This window comes from Diceros bicornis, chromosome 5 (genome assembly GCF_020826845.1).
Source record: "Diceros bicornis minor isolate mBicDic1 chromosome 5, mDicBic1.mat.cur, whole genome shotgun sequence".
In the NCBI taxonomy this organism is placed as follows: Eukaryota; Metazoa; Chordata; class Mammalia; order Perissodactyla; family Rhinocerotidae; genus Diceros; species Diceros bicornis.
Window position 1 is genome coordinate 29,592,472 of NC_080744.1, and position 18,761 is coordinate 29,611,232.

The following is an 18,761-nucleotide window of genomic DNA, read 5'->3' on the forward strand; positions in this document are numbered from 1 at the left end:
CTGTTATTGTTTTCATACCAATAAATTATAATGACATTAGGTGAGGGCATTCCCAATTTGGAGGCCACTGTACAGATAAGCCACAGATCTTAATTTCTCCAGAATGACCAGGATTCTTTTTATTTAGACCAAGTTGATGGGTTTATATTCTATAGAGAAAAAGGAAATATTTTAACTAAACACTGCTTTTTTTTTTTTAACTTTTTAGATCAACATTTCTAAGATATAATTTACATATAGTAAATGTACCGATTTCTGTATAGTTTAATAGTTCAACAAATTTTGACAAATAAATGGACACTTGTAACTATTGCAGTCAAGATATGGAACATTTCTGTCACCTTCAAAAGCTTTGTAATTTCTGTTTGCTGTCAATCCCTACTTCACCCCCTATTCAAATAAAAACCTGAAGAACTTAATAACTGTGGTTAAGATTTTTCTAAATCAGAAAAAGTTTCATATGCCCCATGCAAATCATAAACAAATCCAGGGCAGGGGCATTCCCGAGTCCCACATGACAGAACAGTTAAGAAGAAGCATAGGACTGAAGCAGAAGAGGAGTGTGGCTTCAAGAACAAGGTGTTGACAGTTATGAAGTGCAGAAGAATAAAAGGTAGAAAAGACTTCTTAGGTTATGGGAGAGTGATAATATAGCATAGATGTAGCATACACTGGTCTCAGTTTCAAAAGAACTATGATCTAGGTGGAAGAGATGGAAATAAATTCTCTACTCCTTGATGTTCTGTAGGCAGAGGAGATGGAGATAGAAAATAGCACAGTAGTGACAGAATTCATCCTCCATGGTCTGACCCAGTCTCGAGATATTCAGCTCCTGGTCTTTGTGCTAGTTTTAATTTTTTACCTCATCATCCTCCCTGGAAATTTCCTCATCATCCTCACCATCAGCTCAGACTCTGGCCTCACAGCCCCCCTCTACTTCTTTCTGGGCAACTTGGCCTTCCTGGATGCATCCTACTCCTTCATTGTGGCTCCCAGGATGCTGGTGGACTTCCTCTCTGAGAAGAAGGTGATCTCCTACAGAGGCTGCATCACTCAGCTCTTTTTCTTGCACTTCCTTGGAGGCGGGGAGGGGTTACTCCTTGTTGTGATGGCCTTTGACCGCTACATGGCCATCTGTCGGCCTTTACACTATTCAACCGTCATGAACCCTAAAGCCTGCTATGTCTTGCTGTTGGCTCTGTGGCTTGGAGGCTTTGTCCATTCCATTATCCAGGTGGTCCTCATCCTCCACTTGCCCTTCTGTGGCCCAAACCTACTGGATAATTTCTTCTGTGATGTGCCTCAGGTCATCAAGCTGGCCTGCACAGACACCTTTGTGGTGGAGCTCCTGATAGTCTTCAACAGTGGTCTCATGACCCTCCTGTGCTTCTTGGGGCTTTTGTCCTCCTATGCAGTCATACTCTGCCATATACATGGGTCTGCTTCTGAAGGGAAGAGCAAGGCCATGTCCACATGCACCACTCATGTCATTATTATACTTCTCATGTTTGGACCTGCCATCTTCATCTACACTCGCCCCTTCCAGGCCTTACCAGCTGACAAGGTGATTTCTTTTTTCCACACAGTGATCTTTCCTTTGATGAATCCTGTGATTTATACCCTTCGCAACCAGGAAGTGAAAGCTTCCATGAGGAGGCTATTGAGTCGGCATGTGGTGTGCTGAATGGATTTTATAATAAGATGTCAAGACGGGGGAATTCCAGCTGCAAATCGTTCATTCATTCAACAAATACTGTTTTTCACGGAGTGCCTCCCATTTGTCAGGTACAATTGTAGGCAATGGGGAAGAGTTATGCATAACGAGAGAATAAACTTCGTATGTTTAAAGAACATAAAACAAACACCAGAGTGGTTGGAGTATGATGAGTAAGTGTGAGAGATCTAGGAGTTAAATTACATATGACCGTAAGAGTCAAATCGCTAAGGTCTTTTACGCTGAGATAAGGAGTTTTATTCTATTCTAATTGAAGTAAGAATTCATCTTAATATTTTAAGCAAGAGAATGACTCATCCACAACTGTTTCTTCTATGGTTTAGAGCAACATCATAAAGATTCTGGGCAGAAATCAATAAGCTGCAAAACATTATTAAAAGTCAAGTGTTATACTGCAGACCTGTTTTGAAAGAGTCTCTCTCCCTCTTTTCTTTTTTTCCCCCAAAATTTGGAAGACCAGATAAGAAAAGAAAATCATTGGTTTTATGGAAAATGTCATGAAATTATTTCATTTGATTTTTTTCAGAGCTTCATGAGTGTTATTAACAGGTTTTTACAATCCTCCCTGGATGTTAATCTTTGTGCTCAATTGATTTCACACTGATTATGGTAATGATAATTATCTGGTACTGCGGATTCTGTTGGAAATTACATAAATAGCTCCAGTTATTTTAAATATAATGAGGTTTAATGTGGGAAATTAGATACTTATAAAATCTTTTAAGAGGTAGAAGACCATTCTCTACGCTGGGCATCCAGAAATGATTGCCAGAAAAACACTATAAAACTAATCTTCCAAATGATCTATTCCTGCAATAATTAGGAGACTGCGAAAACAACAAGCCACTTTGCCAGCTCCTGACTGAAGAAACGCATCATTTAGTCATGGTATGGGATCAGGAGAATGATACAGAATGCCTTTATGTTATTGCCTCTCTCTCCAATTATTTTTTTTCTAAACCGAAGTGATACATGAACACATTTGATAGTCAGAATCTGGAAACCTAGATTCAAACGTCCTAGAAGAACCTATTATACGTTCACTCCTTCTTTGAAAAACAAAACAAAACAAGGAAAAAAAAATTAGTGGTAATATATAGGATAACAGTTTTACAGTCTTGGAGTTGAGAAAGGTCAGTGAAGTATGACATAAAAATTGAAAATGAAAAGAAAAAGTTATATTTGACATGTTAAAAAATATATGTGTAGGCAAAAGGTAAGAGTGATGAAAATCTGCCCACCACATATGGATGTGCAGATTATTTCCTGCACAATTATAGAAGCATGCATGGAAATTGAATTGAATATTTTCTCCCTACCCCAGAATGGTACAAGGGAGCATCCATGCATAAAGATTAAAATAAAAAAGCTGTTAACTAAGGAAATTGATATAAATGATAAAAGGTTAATTCACTTAATCTATAAAGAATTTTAATAAATGAATATGAAATAGATACATACCCAGAAGTAAATATGGGCAATTGAAATTAATAGTCAATTAACAAAGAAAGAAATGGACTTACAAATATAAAAATAATTTTATTCTCAAAAACTAACCATGAGAATAAAGACCACTGAATCTGGTTAGCTTGTAGAAGAATGTTACTCATGTAATATCAACAATAAGAAAAGTAAAAAATAAAAATTATACTTTTCTATGAGGCTATCAAAGAGTGGATAAAGCAAGGAAGCCCTATTGTATTGAGGTCCAGAGAGGGACAAGGCCTGCACAGATGAGCAGAGAGCTATGGCAGCTTCCATACCTGTGGACAAGTATCTAGTCTGGATATGGGCAGATGGAGGAGTGATCCTGCCACAGAGTGAGAAATTTTGTAGAGATGAGGAAAAACAATCTTTTAATGACACGTGGGATCTAGACAGATTAGAATCTGAAAAAGCTCCAAATACAAAAATAAATAGCTAACTCTTGTAAATTTCTTCCCCCAATCCCACTGATGCCTATACCAGTAATTTGCTCTGAAAAAGGCAAGTCGAGGAAGAAATGAAAATCAGAGAGAATTTATACATTCTCAACTATTATTGCAGTGCTTTGATGTTGACGGCTACAGGGTTGAACCCTAACGGAAACAAAGCTATCTGAATTGTGGCTGAAACCCCTCCCAGCTCTAAATACTGACAAGATCAAAGACGTCAGTTCCTTGGTAGCAATTGGAAGATGTTGGAGGTAAAACTAATCTGAGCTAAATTCAATATAATTAAAGATAATTCCAAGTCCCAGCTCACCTAGACCTTTGAAGGAATCTGAAGGATTAGATCCTCATTCTAACTTCTAGACAGAGGAAAATGATTTAACTCTCTGAAAAACTAAGCAAAATAAAATCAAATATTATTCCTCATCTTCCACTGAATTTTTAATAGAAGAGTTAGGAATATAATAAAAAAAAGTAGAAGCTGTGCCAAGAAAATAAAACAGGGAAGAGTATCTCATATTTCACAAACAAATATTGATAGATAAAGACTATTAGTTGAACCGTATGATGGAATTATCAGACAAGGACTTTAGAAAACCATTATAAATATATTGAATAAATTATAAATTGATAAGGAGATGAGGATTTCAGGAGAGAAGTGAAAACTCTAAATATAAATGAATATGCTAGAACTGAAAACAACAATATTTGAAATAAAAATAAATTCCTTAGATGAGATAAACAATATTTTGGACACTCTAGATAAACCGACTAATGATTAAGAAGATAGGTTAGGGGGCCGGCCCGGTGGCGCAAGCGGTTAGGTGCGCGCGCTCCGCTGCGGCGGCCCGGGGTTCGCTGGTTCGGATCCCGGGCGCGCACCGAAGTACTGCTTGGTAAGCCATGCTGTGGTGGCGTCCCATATAAAGTGGAGGAAGATAGGCACCGATGTTAGCCCAGGGCCGTCTTCCTCAGCAAAAAAAAAAAGAGGAGGATTGGCGGATGTTAGCTCAGGGCTGATCTCCTCACAAAAAAAAAAAAAAAAAAAAAAAAAAAAAAAAAAAAAAAAAAAAGAAGATAGGTTAGTAGAAATAACCAAAACTGAAGGACAGAGAGAAAAGATTAAAAAACATGAATAGTGTTAATATACTTTGGGGCAATATCAAATAGTTAAATATATATGTAATTGAGATTCCAGAAGAGGAGGAGAGAGGGAATGGGACAGAGAAAGGGAAGAAATAACTATAAAGAATTTCCCGAATTTCATAAAAACATTAACCCAGATGTCCAGGAAACTCAGCAAAATTCAAGCAGTATAAATACAAATAAGACCATAATGTAACAGGTGCTAATCAAATGTGAAAAGAAAATCTTAAAAACAGAGGAAAAAAAGACAAGTCAGAGGAATGACAGTAGAAATGATGGTCAGCTTTTTTATCAGAAACAATGGAGACTATGTCAATGAAATGGCATTTTTAAAGTTCTTAAAGAAAAACCCAAACAAATTGTCAAGCTATCTTTCTATATCCAGTGAAAATAAACTTCAAAAAGAAAGGTGCAGCAGAAATTTTAATATTCATAAAAGCCGAGAGAATTTGTTTTCAGTAGACCTACACAAAAAATTGTACTGAAGGAAATTCTTCCTGCTGATGGGAAGATATACCAAATAGAAACTTGAATTTATGGGGAGGCGTGGAAAGATCTGGAAATGGTAAACAAGTGTATAAATATGAGAAAAAATTCTATTTTTATCTTTTCTTATTTACTTTAAAAGATAATTAACTGCTTAAATAAAAACATAATAAAAAGTACTATGGGGCTTATAACATATAAAAGTAAAATATACGACAACAATAGCACAAAGGACTTAAGGGAGGATAAAAGGTTTATATTTTTGTAAAATACATTCTCCATGACATATCCTTGAATTATAATTTAAAGTGTCTGTAGTAAGTTAAAGATGAGTATTGTAATCACTAGAGCATCAGTACAAAAATAATACAAGGAGGTTTAGCTAGCCTTTACAAGAGAGAAAATGGAATATTAAAAAACACTCAATTCAAAGAATGAAGGAAAGAAAGTACAAAGAAATGAGGAAGAGATGGGATGAAGAGAATACAAATACCAATGGTGGACGTGAACTCAAATATCAGCAATTATGTTAAATATAAATGGACCAAACACACTAATGTAAAGACAGAGATATTCAGATTGCATAAACAAACAATTTTCAAGTATATACGGTTTACAAGATATCGATGTTTTTTGTGTGTGAGGAAGATCAGCCCTGAGTTAACATCAGATACCAATCCTCCTCTTTTTTGCTGAGGAAGATTGGCCCTGGGCTAACATCCATGCCCATCTTCCTCTACTTTATATAGGATGCTGCCACAGCATGGCTTGACAAGCCATGCGACGGTGCACGCCCAGGATCCAAACCTGTGAACCCCGGGCCGCCAAAGCGGAGCACATGCACTTAACTGCTACACCACCAGGCTGGCCCCCAAGATATCAATTTTTAAATATAAAGACACAGATATATTGTAAATATAAGGGAAGAGAATGATATATCATGGGTGATGGTTAATTTTATGTGTCAACTTTACTGGCCACAGGATCTCCAGATTAAACATTATTTGTGGTATGTTGGTGAGTTTTAGTATGAGATTAACATTTAAATTGGTGGACTCAGTAAAGTAGATTGCCCTTCCCAATGTGGATGGGCATCATTCAATCCATTGAGAGCCTGAATACAACAAAAGGCAGAAGAAGGAAAAATTTGCCTCTTCTTTGTTGCTTCACTGAGTGACCTGGGACATTTAATCTCATCTTCTCTGGCCCTTGGACTGGAATTTATGCCCTCAGCTCCCCTGATTCTCAAGCCTTTGAACTCAGACTGAATTACACCACTGACTTTCCTGGGTCTTCATCTTTCAGATGGCAAATTGTGGGACTTTTCAGTTTCCCTAAGTATGTGAGCCAATTCTTCATAATAAATCTCTTTATCTATCTACTGTCTATCTATCTATATCTATCTATCATCTAATATCTATCATCTATCTCTCTATCTCTCTATGTATCTCTCTATCTATCTATCTATCTATCTATCTATCTATCTATCTATCTATCTATCTATCATCTATCAATCCTACTAGTTCTGTTTCTCTGGAGGACTCTAAGTAATACACCATGTAAACAATCACTTCATGGCATGACTGTATTAATAATAGACAAAGTAAACTTCAAGGACCCTAGAGTTATTACTAGGTATTTAAAAAAGCATTCATAATGATAGAAATCTCAATTCCTCAAGAATACATAACGATCCTAAATGTGATTCCTCCAGTAACAGAGCTTTAAAATCTATGCACTAAATATAGACATATCTAAATAAAGAAATGGAGACACCAAAAGCATAGATCAAGATTTTAACAAATGTTTTTTGAAAATTGGTAGAATTTGTGAGCAAAAATCAGTAGGGATATAGAAGATTTGAGCAACATTATCAACAAACTGACCTAGTTGCTAGCGTAGAGTACGGTGCCCAACAATGAAGAACACATTCTTTTCAAGTGCACAAGATACATTCACCAAGATAGACTGTATACTGGTCCATAAAAAAGTCTCAATATATTTCATACAGAATATATTCTCTGACCTCAATGGAGTTAAATTAGAAAGAATTAACGAAGAGCAAACTATAAGTACCCCCAATAGCTGTAAATTAAATCACACATCTCTAAATAACCCAATGTACAAGAAGAAATTACAGAGGATGTTAGGAAATATTTTCCCTTTCATATTCTATTTTTTGAGTTTGTGTAGAATTAGTATTATTTCTTCAAGAAATGTTTGGTAGATTTCACCAGGGGAGCCATCTGGGTCTGAAGTTCTCTTTGTAGGAAGATTTTTAAGAACAAATTAAATTTCTTTAATAAATATACAGCAATTCAGATTATCTATTTCTTCTTGAATTAGCTTTGGTAGTTAATGTCTTTAGAATTTTAGAATTAAATCTAGGTTATCAAATTTATTGGCATGAAATTACTCATAATGTTCCCTTAATATTCTTTTAATTTCTCCAATATCTAAAATGATTATCCCTCTTTAATTCCTGATATTGATAATTTGTGTAACCTCTCTTTTTTTTCTTGACCAGTCTGCTAATGTTTTATGAATTTTGTTGTTCTTTACAAAGAATTAGCTTTTAGTTTCATTTATTTTTTTCTATTATTTTTTTTCAATTTCATATATTTCTTCTCTTATCTATTTATTCATTCCTTCTTTCTTTGCATTTAATTTCCTGTTTTTTTCCCTAAAGTATAAGATTAGATTATTAATTCAGACTCTTACTTATAAACCCTTTAAATATAATCAGCTGATGGGGCAAATTTCCCTCTAAGCACTGTTTTATCTACATCTCACATACTTTTATATGTTGTATTCTCTTTTTCATTTGATTAAAAATATATTCTAATCTGTACTTTGACTCTCTTACTCATGGGTTAAGTAGAATGAGGGTTTTTCCTGAATATTTGGGAATTAGCCTGATACATTTCTAGTTATATTCCCTTGTGATCCAAGAACATATTTGGTATGATCTCAATTTTTAAAAAAAATGTGTTGAAATTTGTCTTCTATAAGAATAAAGTCTATCAGATTAGGACCTGCCATGTTGAATGTTATAATAATTTTTGAATTTTAAATGTAAGAGTATACTTTTGAAAAATGAAGCTATTCTGATGCTATATTTACAGGACATATCAACAATATGCTGAGATGTAAATTTTATCAAGTGAGCTAGATACATTCTTTACATATAGTGTAACCCAGCAGTCTCATGAGTATTTCCTGAATTTCCTTTTGCTGAATTGTAAACTTAGTCAAATATAATCACTGTTAGCAATTACCTTGTTTTTCTGATCTTATCTCTTAGAATTTCTGCAAACACTTGGGCTTTGATTCTTTAATGCCTTTGCACGTTCTGCTCTCTTCTTTTACCACTTTCTGGTGAACATTTCAATCACGACTCAGCCATAATGCTTCTTCCTCCTTTAAATATTTCCAGTGCCCTCATGCAGTGTACAGTCCTCTTTGCTCTTATGATACTCCAAGCACAGTTCTTTTATAAACCATCTCTCTGTTATTTTAATTATATGTGTCTGTATTGTTCACAATTTTCCGCCTTCCTTGAAGTTAGAGTTTGTCTTATTAATTTTTGTATTTCATTTCTTAGCACAATGACTTGCTCTAGTAGATTCTCGGTAATGGTTGGGAAGAAGTGGATGAGTACATAAATACATTATTTTTTTATATAGAAAGCAGAATTGAAAAATTTGAAACTGAGTTTCATATAGAGTTTTACCTAATGTGATTATGTTAATAATAACAATAATTTGAAAAACTGACTTTGTGGTAGAAAGAAATTGATGAGATACATACACAATAGGAAAAAGGTCAGAGAATGTATATAGCATTTTGGAAGATATTTTTCCACGTTTTTTCTACATGTATAAAACTTTTTTGTTTGAATACAAGGCCTTATTATATATGCTTTTTTAAGTTGCTATTTTAAAAATATTCTAGAACTTATATTATATATGAATATATATATTACATATGCTTACATATATTATATATATAATATTTTAAATGGCTCTGAAGTATTGAGTTGTATGCTGTCATTAAGATTTATTGATATAATCCTCGACTTTTGGATGTTTATCACATTTGTTTATTAATAGAGAGAAAAGAATATATAATCACATTTGCTTGTATATGTATAATGCTTTTGGGAAGACATACAAAGAATAATAGCTGTTTCCTGTTGTGAAGTTTGTGTGGGGAGAATACAGATGAATGACAGATGGGAAGGAATTTTCTCTCTTTATAAATTTTTTCACTCTCTTGGCACCTTAGCCTCTTTTCTGTTCCTCAACACACCAGAACTTTTTTTTTTTCATGGCCTCTTTCTGGAATGGCTTTTTAGACACTCAGATCTCACTTGATGGCACCCTCCTCAGAAAGACGCTCCCTGACCACCCTAGCTAAAACAGTAGTCTCTTTCCCAAGCTCTTGCCAACTCACACCGTTATATATAATCGTAACACTCATTACTGTTTTCTTTCCTGCTTGTTTGTTTATTCTCTGTCTCCTTGCATTAGAATGTAAAATTCCAAAGGACAGGGGCATTGTTTGTCTTGTCTGTACTGCCTTGCTGGCACTTACAATACTGCCTGTGATAGACACTCAATAAGTGATTGTTGAATTGGGTATGAAATCTAAGGGAGTGTCAAAAAACTCAATAATAGAGATAAACAGTATCTTAATCAATATTTTAAGTAATTAAAACTACCCCATTTGCAGGTGAGGAAACAGTCTGAGAAAGGTTGTGCTGTTTTCCAAAGCCACAGAACATTTATAGACTAGAGCTAACACTATTTCCTTAGCTTTTCACTTTCTGTTTAGTAATCTTTCCACTATAATAGGTTGTTTTTGTGCATATGATTTTTGTTCACTAAATTAGCTATATATTATCTCAGGTCAACCTGAGAATAGAACTCTTGAAAATTTTTGTTTGTTTTTTCTTAAGTTCTAAATCTAAGAAGATAAAGCTTTCCCAGTTGTGTTAAAAAGCCTCTCTTCTGAGAACTCGTTTCAATCTTCAGATTAATTTTATAGTATGTATGGGGATGAACATTAAAAAGTGAAGGAAGCCCCAGATTATGTTTATAATTATGGAAAAATATCACATTTTTAAAAATCTGTGATGACAGGTCTTTAACCTACTCCAAGGTGGGCTGTTACTCCACCTAAGCGTATATCTAACCCTGTGTATTTTCCTTCTCTTTCTCTCTTTTCCTCCATATAGAACTCTTTATCATCTATTTCTTTTTGTGGCTATGTGGATTTGTGCAACGTGTGTTCCTGTGGACCAGTGTCTCTCTGTCTCTTCACTTTCAAACAGGATATATAATTATATAATTTTCTTTCCATTTATGTCTCCAATAGTCTTTCTTTCCCGTTTTCTCGTTCTATATTTTGATCTTTATAATTTTCTATGTACCTATATTTTTCCTCTCCTTTCTTTTTTCTTCTCTTTTTCTACTTTGTCTTTGAGATGAAATAGATTAGAACAAATACATATTTGATTACAAATTGTATTTAATTCACAAACACGTGTGTTCATCATTTCAACTGTAAAGCAACTTATAAATTCAGATTCCCCTGTGAAGCAAAACAACAAAAACAGCAACCAGATATAAAAAACAGTATTAAGTTGCAATTAATTTCTCTTATCCTTAATTAATTTTTCATTTTAGTAATCTTCAATGGAAAAACATATAGTTCTTTGTCTTTGTTTTAGCTGAGCAGAGTAAAAATGAACAAACAACAAATTCTGAGATCATGATACATCTTTTCACATCCTATTTGGGAGGTCACTTTCCCTTGAGGAAATGGTCTATCCTACACCAAACAGTTCTTTTCTCTAAGAAGAATTATGACTTGAAAATCTTCATGAGCTTTATTTATGTTCTCTCTGCTTGTCTTCTTCACCAGCAATATGCTGGCTGTTACATACTCATTGCTGATGTGGCCACCTTGCTTGGTTTCAGGGCCAGAACGATGGTGAAACTAGAGAGGTGAGTAAGGCACTTGCCTTGAGTGCAAAATTTAAGGGAATAACAAAAAAACTTAGTAATAGAGATAAACAATATTTTAATCAATATTTAAAAAAATGAAATTAATTCAGAAAATCCATGATGAACAAAATAAATTACAAATTTGAAATAAAGACAGAATCAATCATAGTCGTCATGCTGAGCCATATTGAAACCTGAGGTAAAAGGAAAAATCTGCAATGTTGATGCCTTTATTTAAAAAAATTGATATTTTGTTCATAATATTCATATTAATTTTGATTTTTAAAATATTATTTGTCTGATGACTAAAGTTTTCAGTCCCCTGGTAAATTTTGTGCCTGAGGCAAGTACTTCAGTTGCCTCACCCTCATCCTGGCCCTGCTGGCTTTCTATCTCTCTCTCTCTCTCTCTCTCTCTCTCTATATATATATATATACCAATAATCCCTCATCATTTATTTACATTTTTTTCTCTTATTGAAGTTTATTATAAGATGTAAGTTAACTTTTCTTAATCTTCTATTTACTTTTGACCTAATAAATAAGCTTCCGAGTAGGATTCCATTATCTCATTCGCTGATAGGATTTTGGTGTTAGAATTCAGAATTAACCCGGTGTGGCATAATGTGACACATTTTAAAATATTTATTCCTTACAAAGCTCTGGTATTTACCATTGGCTAATTTAGTTGACATTCTACTAACTCCCTTTGGAAATATTCAGTAGGGTTGTAGCAGTCTCAAATCTCTAAAGCACCTTGTCCATTGCATCATAAAGACTTAGAGGAGGTTTCAAAACCTGTTTCCCTTTGTGAGAACAATGACAAGAATGGTTAGTTAATGTTGATCAGGAGGATGGCTACTTCGTGAGAGTTACACAAAACCCCTGGAGACTCAAATTTCTGGGGGGTGGGTATTCCTACTTACCAGAAACAAGAAGGAGAGGACAATAGAAAAAATATTGCAACTATTCTACTGGTTCATCTGTTGCCTTGGAATACAACGGAACAGAGGTCAGAGTTTCAGTAGGAATATCCAGAAGCTACACTCTAAATTCAGCAGTGTGGTGTTTTCTACCCTCTCTCCCAATAGATCTCCATCTGCTCTTGATGCTTAGGACTACTATAATGGTGGGCAAAAGCGTTCATTCTATTATCATAATTAAATGACATTATCAATAGCCTTTGGAGAGTTGGCATCTAGTGTTAAAGCCAAGGAGCATACAAATGATTGATATGTTTTATTTTCCTCACAAAATACAGATGAAAGGGAGGAAGATTCAGAAAGAGTAGGCTAAGAGCTTCAGAGAAAATCTTAGATTTTATGATTTTGCAGAAGATTAGCCCAGATTTCCTAATTTCCATACTCAACATATTTGATATTGTCTTCTGTTGCTTATGGTTCTATTATTCATCAACATAGGTCTTTGATAGAGAGAAAGTTGTGAAACTGAGGAAAGCTTGATATACAAACAACTGGCTGCATTGGCGATTTTACATGAAGGCTTTACTGCACCTCCACAATTTCTTCTCTCTATTAATCACCCAGATTTATACAGCTCCATCACCCAGGGTTTACTTTACAGACATTGACAAAGGATCTAGTGGCAATGTGTCATTTCAGAAGAGCTCTCTTTTACCGTCTAAATATTTTCAGGGTTACCTTTGGTATAAACACACTTGGATGAGTTACTTATTATTACCCTCATCACTTCAAATCATCCTCATAACACCCCTATCAGATAGAAAGTTTCAACACATTAGTCTATTTGACAGCTGAAAACTCAGCCTTCTGAAAGCTAAGTGACTTTCCCAGGGTCATACATTTAGTGAATTCCTGAGCCAAGGCATTAGAATCAGATAAAATGATTCCAAATCAAGGATATTTCTACATTATTACATTGTCTAAAAAGCCAGCATTTTAAGGGAATTCAGAAGTAATTTAATTGAACCATCTCATTTTATTGATGAGCGAATTTCCTGGCTAACGACCAATACATTTGTTTAGTGCTTTATATATCCATCATCAGCATCAGTATCAATTAAATATTTGACCATGTTCTTCACCCTGACCCACATTTTTCAGAATATGTAAAACTTGTTAATTCATATTTAAATAATTTACAAGCTTCAATCAGTATGCTGACAGATATTATACTCAAATTTTTGGAAACTTTGTTAAACATATTCATTTTGTTAGAATGATACTAATGTGATTTACTTTTCTTAAAAAAAGTAAATCATCTTATTTTATCAGGTTCATTTACATGCAGAAAAAAAAAACATGAGTAAATGGGAAGTAATTAGTGAGGGTTCAGATTTCTAAATGGCAAGAAGGATACCGTTCAAGAGAAAATTGTTAGTACTGAAAAGTTAATTATACATTTTTATTTTGTAGACGAAACGTTTAGAATGGAAGACGGTGGGAAGCATATACATTGCTCAATCTTGCTTAAAACGTAACAACAATGAGGTTTTTTGTTTTTGTTTTTAGAAATAATGGCAAAACAGGCGTGGGATGTAATGGAGCAGCAATGAACATGAGAACAAGTAGAGAGTGAAAAAATCTCAAAGTGAAAGAACATGAATAAATGAGTGGGAAAAAGATGAGAAAATGATAAAGGAAGAGCAAGATGCAAAGAAAGCAAAGTAAAGAGGAAAAGAAAATTAGGTGAAAATGAGGGACAATAAATTAACTGGGGAAAAGAAACCACAATCCAATTTAGAAAAATAAATTAAAAAAATAAAGCCTTGGTGATGAAGGAAAGGGGAGAGAAGAAGAAAAGAAGGAAAATAAGGAAGGAAGCATGAGGAAATGGTTCAAAGAGATGGGGGAGTCAGCCCCTTGGGGCTCTAAACACCTGGCTCCAGGAGCTGGTCTGACCACAGCTTGCACTCCAGGCCACACAATGTTGCCTTTAGAAGTTTGTGTCTCCACCCTTCTCCCTTGCTTTCCCTGCTCCTCTACTATATCACCATTGTCAGAGTCAGATGAATCTCTGAATTAGCTGAAATGGCAAGGAAGATTAGAGATACGGTGGTGAGCATTTAGATTTCTGGTTCAGCCTCTATCAACAATACTTTTCCCAGTAATTATCTGACTAATTTGGCTAAAATAGAATATTTTGTCCTGAAGATGGTGTAATTTGTAAATTTTTTTTCCCAGAAATTTATTTTATTATACCTAGAGAAATGCTGGTCTGATATATAGTCTCTGGATCTATACCAACCACTGTCTCAGAATCATAGGTACGGAAGAGACATAGTGAGAATGGGACATGGGAAGAAAAATGGATCAAAGATATCAGGTAGTATGGAATCCCATCTGATAGGTAATAGTGAGATACCAGAGATGAAAGATAGGAAATAGGCAGAGCGGAAGAGCCTATAACCCTCAATCACAAAGACTTCCAGAAATCCTCTGAGGTCTTGGAGATATCATTAAACAGTAACACATCAGGAAATAACCTACTCTGATTGAGCTTGTGGAATGCACAAAACCTAAGAGTAAGTAGAAGGGGGCTCTTGACTTACATTACTGTGTGTATTTTCCCAGGCAGATGATGGAATGAATGTTGAGACAAATCGCTGCCTAGGTGGAGAAAAGTTAAGAAGTGAGCAGAGAAGCTAATTTGAAGAGCCTACAAAGTATTTTTTTCTGTTAAAATCTTGTGTAGGTGTGTGTGTGGCGGTGTTTGTATACATATATATGCTGACATGTTGAAGTATGATTTTCATAAATTCCAGCTGCAGCTGATAGTAACACATGGAAACCCATATATTAACTACATTATTCAGCTCTAGAGATACTTAAAGCAGACATTTTTAATGTTTCCTAAAACATGTACCCTAACAATGCACTATATAGACTAACTGGTGTTTGTGTGTTTTTCTGGCTTTTCTATTTCTCTCCTCTTCTTTCTTTCCCTCACTCTTCTCTCTTCCTGTCTTTCTTTTCTAAGTACGGGCTCACTAGCATCTTCTGTCAAAGATTTTCCCTCCCCCTGTAGTTAAATACATGGGGAACATTGGTATATGTTACATTGTATTTTCCTATAGATTAGCAATTTTCAAACTTGAAAAATATTTCATACCCATAATAAAACATTTTTTGAGCATCTACCTTAAATATATGCACATTTATTTATAAAGTGGATATATACTATTATACTAATAATATATTATATATATTAAAAAGTAGCATTTTGGTGGGCTGGCCCCACGGCTTAGCGGTTAAGTGCGCGCGCTCTGCTACTGGCAGCCCAGGTTTGGATCCCGGGCACGCACCGACGCACCGCTTTTCAGGCCATGCTGAGGCCGCATCCCACATACAGCAACTAGAGGGATGTGCAACTATGACATACAACTATCCACTGGGGCTTCGGGGGAAAAAAAAGAAAAGAGGAGGACTGGCAATAGATGTTAGCTCAGAGCCGGTCTTCCTCAGCAAAAAGAGGAGGATTAGCATGGATGTTAGCTCAGGGCTTATCTTCCTCACACACACACACACAAAAAGTAGCATTTTGAAAAGAATAAAATTAAAATGCAGTGGTATACACATATGTAAGCATAATTATATAGATGTTATGTATATATATAAAATACTCTTTTCTTTCCACTCCCCAACAGATCATGATGTGCCCCTTCTTGAAGAAGCACATACCACTAAGCAGATTGAGCCTTAAATCTGGATTTTCCCCTCAACAACTAGTATTCTTTTATTCAGACAGTTCATCTTCTAATTCTAAGCTCTGTAAAGCAGTGATTTTAGACTAGCAGTATAATTTTAATTATTTAAGTACACAAAAAAGAGCATCCATTGATTAAAGCTGTGTTAATAATTTCTTTATGTATTTAACTAAATAGTACACACCTGCATTCTTCTACTACTTGTCAATCAGAACAAAAAAGAACACTCATTATAAACTTAAGTCATGTAACCAGAGTAGCCTTAGTTTTCTTGTCTTTGAAAAGAATGGATAAGACTATAGGATCTTTATTGTTACTTCTACCTCTTCTATGCTATGATTTTATGAGTTGAGAAAATTAATTTTTAAAACTTTTATACTAGCAAATTTTGTATTGTAGCATATTCTTTGTTGAAAGGTTCTCCCTTGAGTGTCATACTAGGATCAGAGAAAGAAGATTGGGACTATATAATAAGTAATTGAGATTCAGATTGTGTTACTTAAGCTGCATGAACAAGGTATGGAGTGTCTACAAAAGTGGTACTTAACCAGAGATACAGCTAGGAGATTATCTTTAAGTTAGGTGAAAAGTAGAGTTATTGTTGGGATCCTGGTGATTAGTTTGGATCAAGGTAATACAAGGACACTGGACCAGAGGGGGATGATAAGAGAATTAATAAGAGAATATAGAGAGCAAGACAGGGAGTTAGCGGGCAGGAACCGGGAATTCCACAGAAACTGAAGGAAATACTTGGTAAAAATTTGGGATTGGTGGATGAGAACAAAAGGGGCATATATGCACGAAAAGAGCTAAACTTCAAGCACAGTACAACCACAAAAATGCGAAGATCTTGATAATTGGAGTTAGATTGTATCTCAATCAGGAAACTTCTATGATTCAAGAAGCTAAGGATCCCAAGGTGTGGGATGTCAGACTCTTAAAGTGGAGAGCAGTCCTACAGAAACACATGGTTGAACGGGAATATGAGAGTGGTTTTGAGAACAGGATATATTTGTTTGTTATTTGCTTTAAATCTGGAGGATAGAAAAGTTCAGAGTTTACCCAAGATACTGGAGAGGGTTGGACATGTTGTTTTTAGCTGAAGTGATGGATATATCAAATATTTTTAGCTGGAGAAGAACTAGAGTCTAGGTGGAAGAAATAGTAATAATGATAAATTCTGCTTCTTGATACACTCCAGAGATAGGAGATGGAGAGTGAGAACAGTACAGTGGTGACAGAATTCATCTTCCTTGGTCTGACCCAGTCTCGAGATATTCAGCTCCTGGTCTTTGTGCTAGTTTTAATTTTTTACCTCATCATCCTCCCTGGAAATTTCCTCCTCATCCTCACCATCAGATCAGACCCTGGTCTCACAGCCCCCCTCTACTTCTTTCTGGGCAACTTGGCCTTCCTGGATGCATCCTACTCCTTCATTGTGGCTCCCAGGATGCTGGTGGACTTCCTCTCTGAGAAGAAGGTGATCTCCTACAGAGGCTGCATCACCCAGCTCTTTTTCTTGCACTTCCTTGGAGGAGGGGAGGGCTTACTCCTTGTTGTGATGGCCTTTGACCGCTACATGGCCATCTGTCGTCCTTTGCATTATTCAGCTGTCATGAACCCTAGAGCCTGCTATGTCTTGCTGTTGGCTCTGTGGCTTGGAGGCTTTGTCCACTCCATTATCCAGGTGGCCCTCATCCTCCACTTGCCCTTCTGTGGCCCAAACCTACTGGATAACTTCTTCTGTGATGTGCCTCAGGTCATCAAGCTGGCCTGCACAGACACCTTTGTGGTGGAGCTCCTGATGGTCTTCAACAGTGGTCTCATGACCCTCCTGTGCTTCCTAGGGCTTCTGGCCTCCTATGCTGTCATCCTCTGCCGTGTACGTGGGTCCTCCTCAGAGGGGAAGAGCAAGGCCATGTCCACATGCACCACCCACATCATTGTTATATTTCTCATGTTTGGTCCTGGCATCTTTATCTACACTCGCCCCTTCAGAGCCTTCCCAGCTGACAAGTTGGTTTCTCTCTTTCACACTGTGATTTTTCCATTGTTGAATCCTGTGATTTATACCCTTCGCAACCAGGAAGTTAAAGCTTCCGTGAGGAGGTTGTTTAATCAGCACATAGCCTAACTGAAGAAAAGAAAGAAAATCAAGACTGGAGAATTTCATGTGAAATTAACTTACTCGTTTCCATATACTGCATTTATTGAGCATCTTCCATTTGTCAGGACTATTCTAGGCATTGGGAGAATGAGGTATTAATGAGATGAGTATAGTCACTGCTCTCCTGGAGGTACAATCTAGTGGGAATAGACAGCCATCAAGATAGAATGTAAACAGCATGATTTCAGGGAGAGATATTGTCCTGAAGAAACTAAAAAGAAATGCAGAATGATAGATAGATAGATAGATAGATAGATAGATAGATAGATAGATAGATTAGATAGATAGATAGATGATAGGTGATTGTTAGAGAGTGGAGTGGGGATAATCAGTTTACTTTCAGTCTTCAAGCAGAGACTTCATGAGGAGGTGACATTTTGGCTGATAGCTATATAAAGTGAAAGAGTGAGTCAACCATGGGACTATCTGGAGGCAGAGCATTCTAGGCAGAGGGAACAGGTAGTGCAAAAACCTGAAGATGGTAATGAACTTGGTATATTTAAGGAACACAACAAAGTTCAAATTCACTGAGGTATAAGAAGTGAATGTGGAAATAATTAGAATTAAAGTTGGAGATATTGTAGTGTCCAACACATATA

General features: G+C 35.7%; 2 protein-coding genes across 2 annotated transcripts; both read left to right on the forward strand.

Moving 5' to 3' along the window:
* Nucleotides 1-707: 707 nt before the first annotated feature.
* On the forward strand, nucleotides 708-2,188 carry LOC131405342 (olfactory receptor 4N4C). The gene has a single exon (XM_058540403.1). It carries the CDS (start codon nucleotides 758-760, stop codon nucleotides 1,682-1,684), a length of 927 nt encoding a protein of 308 aa, XP_058396386.1. The 5' UTR covers nucleotides 708-757; the 3' UTR covers nucleotides 1,685-2,188.
* A 14,743-nt stretch (nucleotides 2,189-16,931) lies between these two features.
* On the forward strand, nucleotides 16,932-18,129 carry LOC131405878 (olfactory receptor 4N2-like). Its single transcript, XM_058541118.1, has one exon. The coding sequence runs from the start codon at nucleotides 17,206-17,208 to the stop codon at nucleotides 18,127-18,129; it is 924 nt and encodes a 307-aa protein (XP_058397101.1). The 5' UTR covers nucleotides 16,932-17,205.
* The last annotated feature ends 632 nt before the right edge of the window (nucleotides 18,130-18,761 follow it).

Coding starts and splice junctions, on each gene's coding strand:
- LOC131405342 (XM_058540403.1), top strand. CDS start 758: ATGGAGATAGAAAATAGCACAGTAGTGACAGAATTCATCCTCCATGGT.
- LOC131405878 (XM_058541118.1), top strand. CDS start 17,206: ATGGAGAGTGAGAACAGTACAGTGGTGACAGAATTCATCTTCCTTGGT.